This window comes from Lacerta agilis, chromosome 3 (genome assembly GCF_009819535.1).
Source record: "Lacerta agilis isolate rLacAgi1 chromosome 3, rLacAgi1.pri, whole genome shotgun sequence".
NCBI classification, from domain to species: Eukaryota; Metazoa; Chordata; class Lepidosauria; order Squamata; family Lacertidae; genus Lacerta; species Lacerta agilis.
In genome coordinates, this window is record NC_046314.1 from 26,786,162 (window position 1) to 26,803,371 (window position 17,210).

The 17,210-nt window shown below is 45.1% G+C and overlaps 1 protein-coding gene across 1 annotated transcript in view; it reads left to right on the plus strand.

Moving 5' to 3' along the window:
- Nucleotides 1-267: 267 nt before the first annotated feature.
- The window catches only part of TAF1B (TATA-box binding protein associated factor, RNA polymerase I subunit B), a 40,227-nt gene continuing 23,284 nt past the window's right edge, over nt 268-17,210 (plus strand). Inside the window, exons 1-8 of the mRNA XM_033143087.1 lie at nt 268-309; nt 3,090-3,188; nt 3,609-3,696; nt 4,534-4,631; nt 5,865-5,963; nt 8,659-8,800; nt 13,010-13,163; nt 16,109-16,208. Of these exons, the coding sequence (XP_032998978.1) occupies nt 292-309; nt 3,090-3,188; nt 3,609-3,696; nt 4,534-4,631; nt 5,865-5,963; nt 8,659-8,800; nt 13,010-13,163; nt 16,109-16,208 (798 nt within the window). The 5' untranslated portion in view covers nt 268-291. The remainder of the gene's footprint in view (nt 310-3,089; nt 3,189-3,608; nt 3,697-4,533; nt 4,632-5,864; nt 5,964-8,658; nt 8,801-13,009; nt 13,164-16,108; nt 16,209-17,210) is intronic.

Here is a 17,210-nt window from a genome sequence, read left to right on the forward strand (position 1 = left end):
CAAAGCAAAACACACACAAAACCCTGTCTGCATTTCGCTCAAGGATTTCCTTTTGGCAAAAAAGAGAAGGAGTGGTGGGAGGAGAGGAGACAGAAACCCCGTCGCCGTGCATTTCGATCCTCTTTGCTTCTTCTTTTTTGCTTCTTCTTTTTCCTTCCTAGAGCAGAGGAAGGGGAAAATGTGAGCAAGTGGCACTCCCGGAACGAAAAGGATGGAGGCTCCGTTTCCCGGCCGGCTGCTGTTTCGGTGAGCTCGGCGGCGGCGGCAGTGGCGGTGATCGCTCCGCGCGCCATGGAGGAAGAGGAGGCGGTGAGGTTGGGGCGCAAAGAGGAAGGGGAAGGGTCCCTTCAGCTGCCTGCGGGAGGCATCCCCTGAGAAAGGACAGAGGGTTGGGATGTGGGGCAGGCAGGAAGCCCTGGGCCTGAGTATCACGAGGGATGCATACAGAACACAGCCGGTTCGGGGCGAGCGTAATAAGCCCTTTGGGTAAAGTGGGAGTGGTGTAGGGTTCCCACTTCTTTTCCAGCAGGCTGCACAGTTTAACAGGTTAAGCTACCATCTCCTCCTGCACCAGACTGGGGAAAGCCTCCTCTGTTGAAAGACGCCTTCTGCGCAGCTGTTAAAAAAACCAAAACCAAAAGAGGGTCTGGACGATGTGGGTTGGGGCAGTGCCGGATTTACGTTTAAGCTGAACCAGGGGTAGGCAACCTAAGGCCCGTGGGCCGGATGCGGCCCATTGTTGTTGTTGTTCAGTCGTTCAGTTGTGTCCGACTCTTCGTGACCGCATGGACCAGAGCACGCCAGGCACGCCTATCCTTCACTGCCTCTCGCAGTTTGGTCAAACTCATGTCAGTAGCCTCGAGAACACTGTCCAACCATCTCATCCTCTGTCGTCCCCTTCTCCTTGTGCCCTCCATCTTTCCCAACATCAGGGTCTTTTCTAGGGAGTCTTCTCTTCTCATGAGGTGGCCAAAGTACTGGAGCCTCAACTTCAGGATCTGTCCTTCTAGTGAGCACTCAGGGCTGATTTCTTTGAGAATGCATAGGTTTGATCTTCTTGCAGTCCATGGGACTCTCAGGAGTCTCCTCCAGCACCATAATTCAAAAGCATCAATTCTTCGGCGATCAGCCTTCTTTATGGTCCAGCTCTCACTTCCGTACATTACTACTGGGAAAACCATAGCTTTAACTATACGGACCTTTGTCGGCAAGGTGATGTCTTTGCTTTTTAAGATGCTGTCTAGGTTTGTCATTGCATGCGGCCCATGGGCCTTCTCAATCTGGCCCGCGGACAGTCCGGCAATTGGCGTGTTCTTACATGAGTAGAATGTGTCCTTTTCTTCAAAATGCATCTCTGGGTTATTTGTGGGGCCTGCCTGGTGTATTTACATGAGTAGAATGTGTCCTTTTATGTAAAATGCATCTCTGGGTTATTTGTGGGGCATAGGAATTTGTTCATATTTTTTTTCCAAAATGTAGTCCGGCCCACCACATGGTCTGAGGGACGGTGGACCGGCCCACGGCTGAAAAAGGTTGCTGACCCCTGAGCTAAACAAGCTGTAGCTTAGGGCCCCACTCTCTTGGGGCCCCAAAAAATTTAAAGGGAAAAAAAAACACCTGGATGTACATTTCCAAAATGTAAGATAAAAAAACAAATAAAATAAAACCTACATACAGCAGCAGTGTTTTGTGTTGTGTAGGCTCCTATGATGTAAGTAATGGGCCCCACCTGCTTGCCTGCTCCCTAAAATATCACTGGTTTGCTCATTTCTATTTACAGCATAGGGTGCCCATAAATTACCATATAGCATATATTCAACACAAAAAAACAGTGACAATTTGTTGTTGACAAAGGACAGCTGGACATAATAAAGGGCCCCATTACCTTCAGTAGCTTAGGGCCTTATCAAACCTAAATCCAGCCCTGATTGGGGGAGATACACAGCCATTTCTTCGAAGAATGTGTTACTGTATTTATTCAGGCGTTAAGGTTCCCAGCGTAGTGCTGTTGTTGCCTACACTCTTCTATTGAGCTGCCAACCTAGCAGTTCGAAAGCACACCAGCACAAGTAGATAAATAGGTACTGCTGTGGCGGGAAGGTAAACAGCATTTCCATGCGCTCTGGTTTCCATCACGGTGTTCTGTTGTGCCAGAAGCGGTTTAGTCACGCTGGCCACATGACCCGGAAAGCTGTCTGTGGACAAACACCAGCACCCTCGGCCTGAAAGCAAGATGAGCACCGCAACCACATAGTCACCTTTGACTGCACTTAACTATGCCGGGGTCCTTTACCTTTTTTATATTTAGTAAAGGGGTAGGTTGTGCAACAAAAGTGTTTAGCTTGTGAAGTCCTATTCGTTGAAATTAAATCAGGTGTCTCAACAGCACAAACCAAGTCATGTTTACATGGAAGTAAGGCCCACTGGTTTCACTGGGTCTTAAATGTGCATAGGATTGCAACCTGGGTTACTGTGTGCCGTCTTCTGCACATTTGCTTAGACTCTAATGAACACAGTGGAGCAAGTAAACATACATAGGGTTGGGCTGTAAATAATATTTAAGAAGATGCAATCTGTTCTTTTTCGCTAGATAAGATACTTTACTGTGGTATATTGAAATAAATGTTATGGCCATGAAAGGACTGTGTACCTCTTGGAAGGGATGTGGGTGGCGCTGTGGGTTAAACCACAGAGCCTAGGGCTTGCTGATCAGAAGGTTGGCGGTTCGAATCCCCGCGATGGGGTGAGCTCCTGTTGCTCAGTCCCAGCTCCTGGCCACCTAGCAGTTTGAAAGCACATCAAAAGTGCAAGTAGATAAATAGGTACCGCTCCGGCGGGAAGGTAAACGGCATTTCCGTGTGCTGCTCTGATTCGCCAGAAGTGGCTTTATCATGCTGGCCACATGACCCGGAAGCTGTACGCCGGCTCCCTCAGCCAGTAACGCGAGATGAGCTCCGCAACCCCAAAGTCGGACACGACTGGACCTAATGGTCAGGGGTCCATTTACCTTTACCTTTACTTTCACCTCTTGGAAAGAACAGATTGCTGATATTTACATTCAATTTTTTTCCTTTTCTTTTTTGAAAAAGAGAGACTACAATGAACCTTGTGTACAGTGTTCTGACATCAACTGGGGACTTACTGAGGAAGGAAAATTTTACTGCAGATCATGCCACAATGTTATAGAAGTAAGTAAGCAATTCTCAGTCTCACTTTTTTAACACTCCCAAATTACCTTCAATTTTTAAGTGTAAACCTTCATTAAAAATTAAATATATTCACCTGATGTGGGACCTGTATTAAATATTGTGGCTTTGGTTCAGTTTTTATTATCTGCAACCAATCACATAGTGGCTATGGAAGTGGATGCACGCTGTCATCCAAAAATTTATCCATGTAGTCCAGAAATCCAGAAGAGCATTGTGATAGTGTTGTGGATTCTTGTAAGTCTACATCCATGTTAGCTTTGCAAATAGCCTGCTCACCCCAAATGATCTCTGTTGTTCCATTGGGATACATGTTTAAAAGGACTAGAAGGCTTCTGGATTTTTTTGTGGGGTTTTTTTGTTTGTTTGTTAACTTTATATGTTTTCAAAACTGTCTTGCAGAGGACTAGAGAAGTTATAACTAGTGAAGCTACTACAAACGCCAGGGCACAGTCCATCTCTAGAGGCTTAAAAAAGAAGAAAAAACTTGGTATGTTGGCCAAAAAAAGAAAATGTGCTGTAAAAAAGCATGAAACATTTATATTCCCCAACTTGTGGCCTAATATCTTCATAAATGTATAAGCATAAAAAATGCTGTCTGGCAGTATTCGAAACTTCCATTGTTCTAGGCTTATTGCACGACAGGGAATTTCATTAGCGGGAGCAATTTCTGAGCTCTGGGCACAGTACTGCACCTGAGATTTCAGATTAAAACTGCAGAGTGGACCTTTTCCTGCTTCCTCACTTCCAGCTACTCTCTGAAGACTGGAGAAGAGACCCTCTTAAGAATATTAGGGGGTGGGCAGGGGAAGGACTAGACCATGTGAAAAACGTACATAATATTTTAGCTGCAGTTTGTTCATTTTCAGCTTTGTATTCTTGTTATAAAAAGTGCCTAGACATTCTATTGTTGTACCCATAACCTAGGTTTAAGGTGCCATTTAGCTCCTAGCTTTCCTCTCTGAGTTTCTTAGCACTGCTGTCCGGCAAAATATGCAAATCAGCTATGACTTCTCCATAGTTTTTGGATATAAATAGGTTCCCCCAGCATTGCTTCCAGATGAATTAGAGCACAAATACCACTTTTAAGTCGACTGTTAGCACTTTCTAGTGTACAATATTTGATCAGTAAAATGCTGACACACAGATGGCACAAAATATTACAGCTAGACTGTTGATGGGGACAGACTATTAACAGTACATCAAGAGTTCAATGATCAAATCTTACTCCCTAGTAAGTGTGTTTAGGATCATAGCCTAAAATGCCTTAATGGTATAATTTTGGCTGTTAACAAGCTATTAGTCATAACACTCATTCTTCTTTTAGAAAGCGGCTGGGAATGGTATATTTGTGAAGGCTTTCAATTCATTCTCTCAAAGCAAGCCGACGCACTGCAGGCTTTAGGAGTTTCTTCACAGTTCAAGGTACATTTGGCCTACTTGGTGCAGTGGTCCCGTCTCATGAAATGCTAAATTATGGCTTTGTGTTAAGATCAGGCATAGGCAAACTTGGCCCTCCAGGTGTTTTGAGACTACAAGTCCCATCATCCCTGACCACTGGTCCTGTTAGCTAGGGATGATGGGAGTTGCAGTCCCAAAACATCTGGAGGGCTGAGTTTGCCTATGCCTGGGTAAGACGATAAACCACAGTGAGCCTCTGGCACAGCCACGAGGAGGTATACAGAAATTTGCTGTGATGTCCAAACCATGACAATCTGGTTAATCTATGGTATGTTGAAATTAAACAACTTCAAATTATGAGTTTATGAAGCATCCTTGTTTCAACAAACTATAGTTTAAATTAGCCATAGCTGAGGGTTCAGGCAGCACCAGCAGCATGCTAAACAGTGGTTAAAGCTGAAGCGGAAATAGAAGCTTATCGATCTCCTTATAGCTGTTCCAGAAGGGGACAGGATGTGTGTGCAGGCCCAAGATTCATTGTAGCTCACCATTGTAAACTGTGACTTAGAGTTAGTGTGATTGCAGCCATTCCAGGGAATGCCTGGCAGTGAATTATGAAATTCAGTGAACAGTTATGCATCTTAGAACCATTGCACATAATCTATGTGCTGCTTAATGAAAATGCACTTGTTTCCCAGGAGGAGGAGGCATGGAAGTAGGGGTGGCCTGTGCAAGTGGGAGCAGAGAAAAGGAAGGAGGAGGGAGAGAAAAAAAGTGATGAAGGTGCAAATGGGGTTTGCAAAAGGAGCCACGAGAAGGAGGGTTAGGATGAAAGCAGGGGTACAAAGGGGGCAGCAAAATAGGAAGGAGTAGCGGCATCATAGGGTAAAAAGGCTGCTTAGGAGTGGCAATGTGTGGGGGGAGGAGGAAGGTGCAGGAGGTTACCATAGGGGTGGTCTGTGTGCAAGGGGAGGATTGCAAAAAAAGCAGGGGAGGAGTAGGCATGGACATAGGCATGAAGGTGAAAACGGCTGCAAAACGGGGCTGCAGAGTAGAAGAAAGAAGTGGCTCCAGAAATGAGATTGGGAAGCTGAAAAGGGAGCTTATTAGTTGCATGGGGTGGGACGGTGCAGCTCTAGGGGGCTAACGTGGGGGCTTGGTCAGCAGCAAAGTGAGCAGGGACACAGGCCCACATATTTTGCATGCACATAAACATATACAAACGTGGGAGAGTAACTTTTATTTTGTTCTTATCAGGATGACGTTTTGTGTAAGTTCTGGAGAATTTACCTTCAGAAGAGCCAGCAGGCTTATTGTGACAAGCCCCGCCGTGAAGTTGCGCACAGTATCTCATCGGTAAGTGCAAAGTTAGGAAGTGGTGAGAATAGCCATCTTTTCCACGTCCATGTGGTCCAAGAGCATTTATGGAGACTTATGGACCTATCTTACAACTAAAAACCTACATTATGGCAGTGCTCAAAACTCTTTAAGAGGACCTTGTTGAGCTGGGAGCCACAATTCCTTAACACAGAGGTTTTCAGCCAGCATGCCGTGGCACCCTGGGGTGACTTGAATGATGGTCAGGGGTGCTGCGGGCAACACTGGCCTCTGTCCCTCCTTCCTTTCCTCCCTCCTCTGATGCTCTCTCACATCTCTGCCTCCCAAAGGCTTGCACAGCTGTTTATTGCAGCAGCCCTGGCTATGAGCGTCACAGGCGAATGGTGCCTCTGGGAGGCACCTCTCTTTGGGGCGGGGGGGGGGGCAGCTCAGAGACCAGGGAGTGCGGAGAACTCCCAAGGAGAGAGGAGAGGAGAGGAGGAGGCTGAAGGAACATTCCACAAGGGAGGGTGCTTGAAAAAGCATGAGAGGCTGCCAGCTCTGCAGGCAAGGGGTGACATAACTGGGCTCCTGAGCCCCATAGGGGTGCTGCAGAAAGAATGTAGTTGGTCAAGGGAGCCGTGGACTCAAAAAGGTTGAAAACCTCTGCCTTAATACACTGCTTTCCTAGATACGCCTTGCTCTTCACTGACACATGGATGAAGACAGATAAAACATACCTTAATCCTTTGGTGAAAAGAATAACAAGAAGTTGATTTTATCCTAGCAGTGGGATATATTTAGCATTGAAAAATGTTTACTTCAGATTGCCATTGGTTGTAAATATTTTGATATTGAATGTGAATGTAAAGCTAGTAAGAAGTTCAGTTTAAAAAACAAACAAACTCCAATTGAGAGGGCCATTAAAGCCAGCAGGTGGAACCAAATATGCTATGTTTTCAGAATACATTCTGAAAATACGAGCAAAGATACAAAATAAATTATACTTAGTGGCTTTGTTTGGATTGTGTGTTTTCACACCCATTACAAGGAGTGTGAGTGGGCTTTGGGATTGTGTGCATGCCGTATTCCACTTAGAAAGTATGATCTGGCACCATGCTTGTTTGATCTGAAACCTTTTTTGTAAAGCTTTTTTATAATTTCATTTTATAATTATATAAAACAGATAACAATTCTCAAACCCATCTTTTTACCTAGAATTGTCCCAGGTTGACAGTTCTTTAAGGGTAAATTTATTATCAGATCCATCTCAGCGACAGTGGCAGAAGGCATATATGATCCTGAGGCCTGCTGCCACCTCCTGTAACTGGGGGAAAAATATTATCTGAATCAGGCCAGTGACTTAAGCATACAATTATATGCATATTGCTTATCCTTGTGAATATCACGTGGGCTTAATGTTTCAAGAAAAAACTGTGGAGATGGCTTACATTGATTGGTTTTGGTTCTATTGGTATGAGCAAGACTTGCTAGGAATGATTTGTGTAACAGATTATTTGCTAGTACAGTCAGCATGCAACTTGCACACATTTAACTTGCGCTGTTGTAGCTGTATTTGGTGGGCAGCTGCGATTGCACAAATTAAATGCACAGAAGGCGGAGAGCTTAAAAGCTTCTTCTGCACTGGGTTTCCCTGGCGTGCAAAGAGCTTTTAAGTTTTCAGCCTTGCTTACCAGGCTCTGGGAGGGTCTTGTGGGGCTATCTGAGATATTGTAAGAGCCTCCCTGAGCCCACGAGAAAGCTTCCCAGAGCCTGGTAAGTAAGATGCAAAGCCTGAAGTTCTCCCACCTTGCGTGAGGAGGTAAGAAGACCCATTTAGTGTGCCTGCTTCCAGAGAGGTAGGGATGTTCACACAAGGTCTGTTCCAGGATTGTTCTGACTATACACGATTTTGGCTTTACACACAATCCCCACAAGCTGCGAGTTTTAAAAAGAGGAAAGCATTTCTCCCTCCACCCAGTGTATCGTAGTTTGTCTGTACAGTATGCATTTTTTAAAATATTTATACTGTTGCATGTTGTAAGGTCCTCGGTTAGTTGCTCATGAGTAAGCAGGCAAAACTCCAAGTTTTCCTTTAATAGTTTTATTATGCAAACTATGTACAGTGCAGAGCTAATAAGTTCATGTCTGTATCAAGCTTCGGCAGAATCCGGGAATGGCCCCTTCCGGTTCTGACCCCAACGAAAGAGTTTCGGTATACGAAAACCCTGCCTCCCATCCTTTTGTTTCACCCCTTGATGCTTTTGGGGCAACGGAAGCTGCATGTCTCTCTCATTGCCCCTTGGAGTAGGAGAGTGCAGGGTCTTTCCAGCATCCTCAGAGCCGCTACCCTTCATCCCCTGAAACCCATGCCCCTCCCCACTGGAAGCCTCGCTGCTCCCTCTGCTGACAGAAGAGGTGCTGCTGGTCAGGTGGGACCGGGGCTCTCTGTAGCATCCCGAGAGCCCTTCCACCGCCTTGTGCTGTGCCGGGGACAGTTCCCTGACACATGTATTTAAAGATTGCTGTTTTACTTTGAAAGCTAACTTATAACCACATAATACTGTATTTATCTCTTTTAATGAAACCTGGTGATCTTTACTGACTACAGCAGAATATTTTTTCTGATAAAGCTGTTTTAAGGAAGAGGGAATTCCTTTTGAAAATGTAACAGTGCTGTGGTTTAGAGCTGTGCCGTTGGGAGTCTTACACCACTGTTTTATTTTGAAAACAGATGTGCGACTCGGATACTGATGTCGACAGGGAGCTAGAAATTTCTAGAATTCTTGCCTTGGCTTCCTCTGCAAGTGATACAGATGTGGTATCCGAATCTAGCATGGAAGGTGCTTCTTCTACCGGTACTAGCAATTTATCAGGTAAGAAGACTAAATGTACCTTGAACAGTTGGTTTAGATAAGAAAATATTTTATCCCCTGGCTACTCCGGTGTGCTTAAAAGCTGTATCTTAATGACTAACATACAGTGGACTAGCAACTTGCATGCATTAATTTCTATGATCACAGCTTTATGCTTTGGGCTACCAGCCAGCTGCGATGGCACAAACTTGCTTACTGGGCTCTGGGAAGATCTTGTGTAGGCTCTGGAGGCCTTCATGAGTTCTGGGTTTCTCCAAGATCTTGTGGGGACACTTCTAGAGAGTGCCTGATCTGCGTGCTGTCTTCAGGGTTATTCTGGCTATACACAATTTTGGATTTACACACTATCCCTGGAACCTAATCCCCACGCAGTTTGTGAGTCGTCTGTATAGAGCAGACTTCGAATGTGTGTATTTTAATCATAGTAAGTAAGAAATTCCATCCTTAGCCTCGATGAAAAGTTGAAAATGTTGTAGTGCTGTGTGTCCTCAACAGCATGTCCAGATTTGTAAAGTTAAATTTTCAAGAGTGAGGGGAATCTGGTTTATGTGGATTAAGTGGTTGCAGGGCATATGGAAAAGCAGTACAAAGGCTGAGTATTTTGTACAGTTCAGATGAGGGGGGTTGGTTCTGTGACTGAACCAGTGCTGAATATAAGAACTAGGGGAAAGTTTAGAGGGGCTTTTTTTTTTGTTCATGGTGACATCTGGGGGCATAATCTATACTTTTTGTGTAGAACTTTAAAGAAGACTGGCTTGTTGTGCTTTTATTGTTATTTAGGTTGGTCATTTATAACTAATCCGTAGGATTCACAAATGGAAATTGATGAGGTGACAAACACGGAAAGTGTTCTATCTTGCAAATCCTAGCAATGTCCCAGCATTGTGTGATCTTGCTTGCTTGTAGAGTGTGCTTTTAAGACATTATTTTAAGGGTATCTATGTTGTAAAATGGGACCCAGATGGCGCTGTGGGTTAAACCACAGAGCCTAGAGCTTGCTGATCAGAAGGTCGGTGGTTCGAATCCCTGCGACGGGGTGAGCTCCCGTTGCTCTGTCCCTGCTCCTGCCAACCTAGCACGTCAGAGTGCAAGTAGATAAAGCACATCAGAATGCAAGTAGATAAATAGGTACAGCTCCGGCTGGAAGGTAAATGGCGTTTCCGTGCGCTGCTCTGGTTCGCCAGAAGCGGCTTGTAATGCTGGCCACATGACCCGGAAGCTGTACACCAGCTCCCTCGGCCAGTAGCGCGAGATGAGTGCCGCAACTCCAGAGTCGGATACGACTGGACCTAATGGTCAGGGGTCCCTTTACCTTTACCTTTATGTTGTAAAATCATTTTTTGTAGGTGAGTAGTAATGGGACGGAAATAAAAAACGATTCCTCAAACTCAGGAATGGCATATTTTAACCATATTGCTTGGCGGCTGACAAATGGGAGCTTAAAATCTGTTTCTGTAACAATTAGGCATTATGTGATGCTTGGGGTTTTTAGATGTTTATATCTGCTGACTGCCAGGTCATTGTTCTGCAAGCTGGCTGGTTGAAACCCTCCATTTGGTGCAGTATATAGACATTGTTTGGGAAGCGTATTAAATTCGTAGGTTGTTATGACATGTCTTAAATTGCATGTTGAGTTAGGTTTAATGCTGACTGCCTAATATGCCCTGCACAATCCAGAACAAATAAAATGCAAAGCTGCTGTGTTAACAGGATGGCTGCGAATAGAACACAAGGATTATTGTAAATCAGACTGAATATGGAATAAGCAGTAGAGTTTCTATCATCAGTGCTCTTGAGACACAGTCTATACATAAAAAGGCGAAACTGATGACTGAAAGGATTACCTGAGGTTCATGCTTTTTGTTCTGTGACTCACATATACACAATAGACATTCAAAGCAGCTCTTGTGTTTCCTTCTAAGCTTTTAGAAGCCATGCAGTAGAGGGTGTTTTCTTAGTAACTATTTTCATTCGCTTTGTTCAGAGGCAGTAAAGGCAAAATGATACTAAGTGCGGTGGAGCTGCTGTTATTAGTAATTTTAACAAATCACTGTCCATACTGTCTTATAGGAAATGTGAATAGTACATAATCATTAATGCTAGATTTGGGGGTAAACGAGCGCACACAAAAACACTGTTGGGATTGTAACATGCCTGCATGTGATTTTTCTCTAAAACTTTAATTGCAAGTCATTTATGTGAACAGGTTGCTGCTGGTGTGATGTTGTTATTGTTATGAATTTTGTTGCTATTATTCATATTTGGGGCTGAGTAAGCTCTCCAAAAATAGAAAGCTAGCATGGCTTTCTTATTAAGAGTGTTGGATCAGCCTTAAAGCCTTTGGCCTTTTAACATTTCTTAGCCCATCCTACATTGCAGGGTTGTTTTGAAAATAAAAGGGGGAGGATATTATCCCATGTACCTCCTTGTGCTCATATAATAATCTCCAAAAGGGCTTAGAAATAATGATGTCACAAAACTATGAATGCTTTCTTTACCTCTGTTTTTTCCACATTGGGGTCATTCCATGAAAACGTGAGTTACCATGGAATGACCCATTGGTATTTTATCTTGGAGTTACATCTTCCTACTACTTTGCAAATAAGCATATACTTCACGTCCATTTGTCTCAAAGTGATGACTAGAGACTGTCTGATTTTAAGAAGAAGAGTTTGGATTTGGATTTAATGTTTTGTTGTAAAACGTCTTCATGAATTTTAGAACTTGGCAGTCTTTTACTTTTTTCTTATTATGCAGCCTAACTTGTTACATGTTTCTTTGCTGTTTAGATATTCCTTTTTGTTTTCATAAGGGGTTTATACGGCATTATGAGAATGATTCATCATCCCGAGCTGTATAAAGATACGTGGGTGTATAGAGCTGGGATAGCTCAGTTGGCAGAGCACGAGATTCTTAATTTCAGGGTTGTGGGGTTGGACTAGATGACACTAATCGTCCCTTCCAACGCTACAGTTCTATGATTCTGTGTGTGGCCTGCATGTAGAATACTGGCTCCCACCTGCCCTATTAGCAGTATAAAATCTGAGTCTCTGGGAATGATAGCTACTGATTTTCAATCTTTTTATGCTTTGTCTCCAAAAGACAGAAGCAATTATAGTTTTTTCTTCTTCCCTTTTCTCGTCGTTAAATTGTCATTCAGCAAGCCTGCAATTTACATGCATTTAACTTGTGTGAATTCAGCTTTATGTGCGTAGCAATTTTTAAAATAAAAATGGGTGAAAAGGGGACAGCCATTGAACCCAATGGGTTTTGACTATACAGTACACAGTTTTGGCTTTAGGCACAATCCCTGGAACGTAACCCCTGCATAAGTTGCAGGCTTACTGTATTTCGTTGGCTGAATTTTCCTCTATCACTTCTGCACACATTGGTGTGAAGCGGTCTTTTTTTTTTTTTTTTTGAGGTTTTCCTCTTTGTAAGAAAGCTTGTGTCAATTCTTTCTAGTTGGTCCACTTTTCTGCTTTATTTTTAGCCAAGAACAAGGTTTACTTGTATAGAACAGTTGTACTTTAAGTGAAGCTGCCTTTGCACGTAATAATTTGTTTTAAAGCTTTAAAGATTACGTCATTTCCCTTGCTATCCTCCTGGCTATGCTGAGAAGGGAAATCTTTGTAGAGGTGTAATCTGCCGATGTGCTCGCACACACCTTTTGAGCCAAGCTCTAATTTGTGGTTTCGGCAGCTGGCTTTATTCTTTCATTCTCCATTTTCCATCTGTTTAGTTAGGAAAATGTGAGATGAGATTTACTATTAAGATTTGAAAAGCCTCCCCCCAATCCATACACACTATTAAGTTTTCACTTGCATAGGATTTAAAGAGAATTAAAACCCTTCTCCTGCATTGCATAGTTTGGCTCAGTTGCTTGAGCATTGAATATGTCTGTTCTCTGCTTGTGGCAGAATGTTATCAAGCTAACTGAGCTGCCACTTGGTCTTGGAACAAAGTATGTTATGATAGGTTTTCAGTTCCTTTTTATCAATGAGTTGTACCCAACTATCCATGTCAAGCTCAGTGTAGACCCATTGAAGTTAATGGATAGGTTAGTAACAACTAAAGTCCGTTGAGTTCAGTGGGTTTATTTTGGGTATGACTTTGTCAGGTACAACCTCCTTTGTATATTGATCCAGTATACTCTGTACCGGTAGTTTGGGTTAGCTTCCTTTTACCGTGCTTGAATTATTTCCACAGGAAAATTTCTCTGGTCTGGATCAGTGGATGCTGCCTCATATTTACAGAAAAGGAAGAAAGGAGAGATTAGAATGTCAATGCCGATGACCATGGCTTTCTGCTATTTGGCATTGCTCTGGTTGAGGGAATCAATTACATTATCACATCTCTTAAGGTAAGAACAATATCTAATAAAGTATTTTGTTTTTAAAGCCTACTTTCCATTCTGCCTTTAACTATAGCTTTTTGTATTTAGGTAGCGGGTGGCGCTGTGGGATGTGGGTGGCACTGTGGTCTAAACCACTGAGCCTAGGGCAGTGGTGGCGAACCTTTTAGAGACCGAGTGCCCAAACTGTAAACCAAAACCCACTTATTTATCACAAAGTGCCCAAACTTGTTGAGCTTTTTTGGGGGAGCTGCCGACCAAAGTTTTGGAGCTTTTTGGGGGGGATCGCACAAAAGTTGCTTTGCTCTTCACCACCACCCCCCGCCAATGCACGTCAGGGCTTATCTTGTTCTTGCCCCAAGGATGCTTCCAAACCCCCCCCCCACCCAGCATCCTCTGCCCTCCTCCCTGAAGCTCTCCTTCGCCCAGGCCCAGAAACCTCCCTTGGCACAGCTCACCCCTCGCCCTGCGCGCCAAGTCTCTCCCGAGCGCGCCCACATCTCCATTCGCAGGAGCCTCGCAGGGAGGGGGGAGAGCGGGGGGGAATCTCTACCCAGGCGTCCTCCGCGTCCCTTAACCCTTACGTGGACTCCCCCTCTCTGTCTATGCCGCCGAAAGGAACACCCCCCCACACGCAACACGGACGTCAGGGTTGGGGTCCCGGTTCGACTTCCCTTTAGGGTGGTCGCAAGTAACTGCTCCAGCAAAACAGGAACAAGGGGAATGTAGAAGGGTCACCTTCTTCCACCCCGTTTTTTCAGGGGTCTCTTTCGCCGCCGCTTGCCGTCGGGATTCCTCCCCCCTCCAAAAAAGAGAGGACCTTTCGGTCCCTCGCATCCTTCCCCAGACCCACCACCACCCCTTCACCCCCGATCTCTCTGAGCCTCCCCCTCCCGCCCTCGGAAGTTCGCCATCCCCTCGCGAGCGACCCCCGGGCGACCTGGCTGCCCCCCTCCCTCCCCACCCGCCAGCCTGGCCATGGCCTTGGAGGAGATGCTCGCTTGTGTGCCCCGCCGCCGCCGGACTCGGCACGCCTTCCCCCTCGCCTGCCGGCCGCCACCCCTGGCCCAGCCTGCAGCTGCCTTCTTACCTCTTCGAGTCGTCGCCTCGTCGTCGATTCGTCGAATCCTCCTGCTCCACGCAGCAGCCAGCAGCAGCCAGCAGCAGCCGCGCCAAGGAGGGAAACTGCTGCGGTCTGCTGCTGCGCCTGCGCTGGCACGAAACAAGGCACAACGTCACACATGAACAGCAGCAGCCGCCCGGCCAGGTGCAGAAGTGGGCGGGCGCAGGCGGGCCAGCAGCGCGGCGCGGCGCTGCGCCCCCTTCATTTCGGCGCTCAGTCTCTGCCTAAATAGACGCACCGGCCCTGGGTGCGCGTGCCAGCACTGAGGGCTCTGCGTGCCAAATGTGGCACGCGTGCCATAGGTTCGCCACCACTGGCCTAGGGCTTGCCGATCGGAAGGTTGGCGGTTCAAATCCCCACAACGGGGTGAGCTCCCGTTGCTCGGTCCCAGCTCCTGCCCATCTAGCAGTTCAAAAGCACATCAAAGTACAAGTAGATAAATAGGTACCGCTCCGGCGGGAAGGTAAACGGCGTTTCTGTGCACTACTCTGGTTCGCCAGAAGTGGCTTAGTCATGCTGGCCACAGAAGCTGTCTGTGGACAAACGCCGGCTCCCTCGGCATATAGAGCGAGATGAGCGCGCAACTCCAGAGTCGTCTGCGACGACCTTACGGTCAGGGGTTCCTTTACCTTTACCTTTAGAATAAAATATGATTAACTAAATAGTTTTAACACTTTTCTAGGTCAGTTGTGAATAAGAAGATTTGCTTTTTTACAGTGCTATTTTCCTAGAAAAAGAGGTGCTGGAACTCACGTCCCTCGTTCTCTTAGAATGGCAGTGGCACCCACCCAAGAGGTGCTGGAACTGAGTTCCAGTGAGTTCTGGCTGGAAAAAAGCCCTGCTTATAAATAAATAAATTCACATTTCACCAGACAATTGTTCTCAACGTTTCATGATGCAGACAGTACAACAATATAATTCGACTAGTGCAAAAAATGAAACTAGCTGAAACCAACTGAAACAGCAACATTCACTAGTGCCTAAATAGCCATCAGAATAACTGTGTTTTCACTGCTTAGAAAAGGAATCCAGAGAAGGATGCATGTGGAGTTTAGAAGGGGGAGCATGCCACAAGAGGGACACTTCAACCTTTTCAAGCTGGGACTACCATTAGCCTAACTATGGATTTAGGAACCCACATCGGTCTGACTGTCTGTCTGTCTACACACACACACATATACACACACATGTGTATACACACACACACATATGGTGGTAAAGCTGCTGGTGTGGCCTGCGTTAGGATAGGCCAAATATTGTTGGACTTCCCTGATCATTGGCTATACTGGCTGGGACTGATGGGAGTTGGGAGTGCAACAACATCTGGAGGGCCAGAGGTTCCCCATCCCTACACAGTGGGCCCTGACCCACAAGTTGAAGACCAGTGGAATAGATTAACTTGGAGGCTGCAACAGCACAATGGCACTTTTCCCCCTGGTGCCGTTGGGCCGGCCCTCACTTAAATATAGTGCTGTCACCTCACAGTACACCAGTTACACAAATCTCCTACAAATTACCCCAGATTATCTAGTGGGGGGACTTGTGTGAGGGAAAACTTAATGATTTGGAGTCTCAGGCAGGATTTGATCAAATAAACAAGAAAGATTTTATTAAACAAAGGAAGTTTATGACACAAAGTGGGTAAAACAAAGGATACTTCAGAGTATAATGTTATTTCAGGTAACTGTTCACCTAATAATATTCATACTGAATCTAACTGATGTTACGGACAGCTTCTTTTAAACTTCAGTTGCTTATGTTCAGTTATTTCGCTTTAGGCAGATGTTACAGGTTGATTTTACTTGATTTTACTTCTACTCCTTTCATTTAGGCTGGTAATGGATGGCCACATTCCTTACTTGAATGCTTATAAAGATTTCCCAGAGGAGATGAAGGTATATGGGACGGACTGCAAGCTCTTCCATGTAAAGGTGACCTTCATTCATCCACCTTCTGTGAAAATGTTTGCCCAATACATACATGCATGGTGGCTCTGATGAATTAAAAGTAGATTTCTCTATTACTGATCTTACAATTTCTGGAAATGCTCTTTAGCCTCGCCAGCTCCTCTAATGTCTGTTATTACTTTCTGCTATTCCCCCCAGTGCTCTCACCGTTTATTTAATCTGTGGCAGTCAGCTCTTTCTTCTTCTTCTTCTCTCTTTTTTGCATTGCAGCCATGTAAAATGGGGAGCATTTTAAGTTGGAGAGATGGTTTTTCAAAACTTTCCTCCTTTGAATGAATACCGCCAGCACCGATCAGCTGATTCAGAGAGGCTTTCTCCATTAGTGAGAAGGGGTTTACATTGAAACTTCTGTTTAAAACAGGGTCCTCCCCCCCCCCCAAAGTAGGGAATAAATTTCTTTTCTAGCAAGAGGTTTCCCCACAGCTGTTTTACATCCTGCACCATAGCTCTCTTTAGATACATCTACTGTTTTGCTATAGCTACTGTGCCACTACTCCTACTTAGTTTGCTTAGTTGTGTTTTGGGGCACTGCGGTTCCCATAGTACTTCAGATTTGTCAGCACCACGTTGCATTGTTGTGAATAGTTGTGAACAGCAAGAATGCGTGTTTAAGATGTGCAGAGGTGCCTCTTTCACTCGGGAGATATACAGAGCAGGTGCAAATTTGCAAGAGTGAGTCGCCACCACAGAGAAGACTTGGAAGTTGAACCCAAAAAGTTGGCCTGCTAGTTTTGTCAGCTAGCAAAATGGGGGTGTCATGTTGTGCTTAACCGCAGGCAGCAAATTGTCTCTAGCCAATCCCAGCTTCTCTTTCCACCATGGCTCCTGATTCTGTGGCTTTACTGAGGGAAAAACATATTTTATGATGGCAGGCATCGTTGCTCAGGCTGTGGGCAGGAATTAGGACACCTCCCACATTCCACCTGGGGGGAAAAGTCCTTTGTTTATTGGGAGAGATTCCTTTCT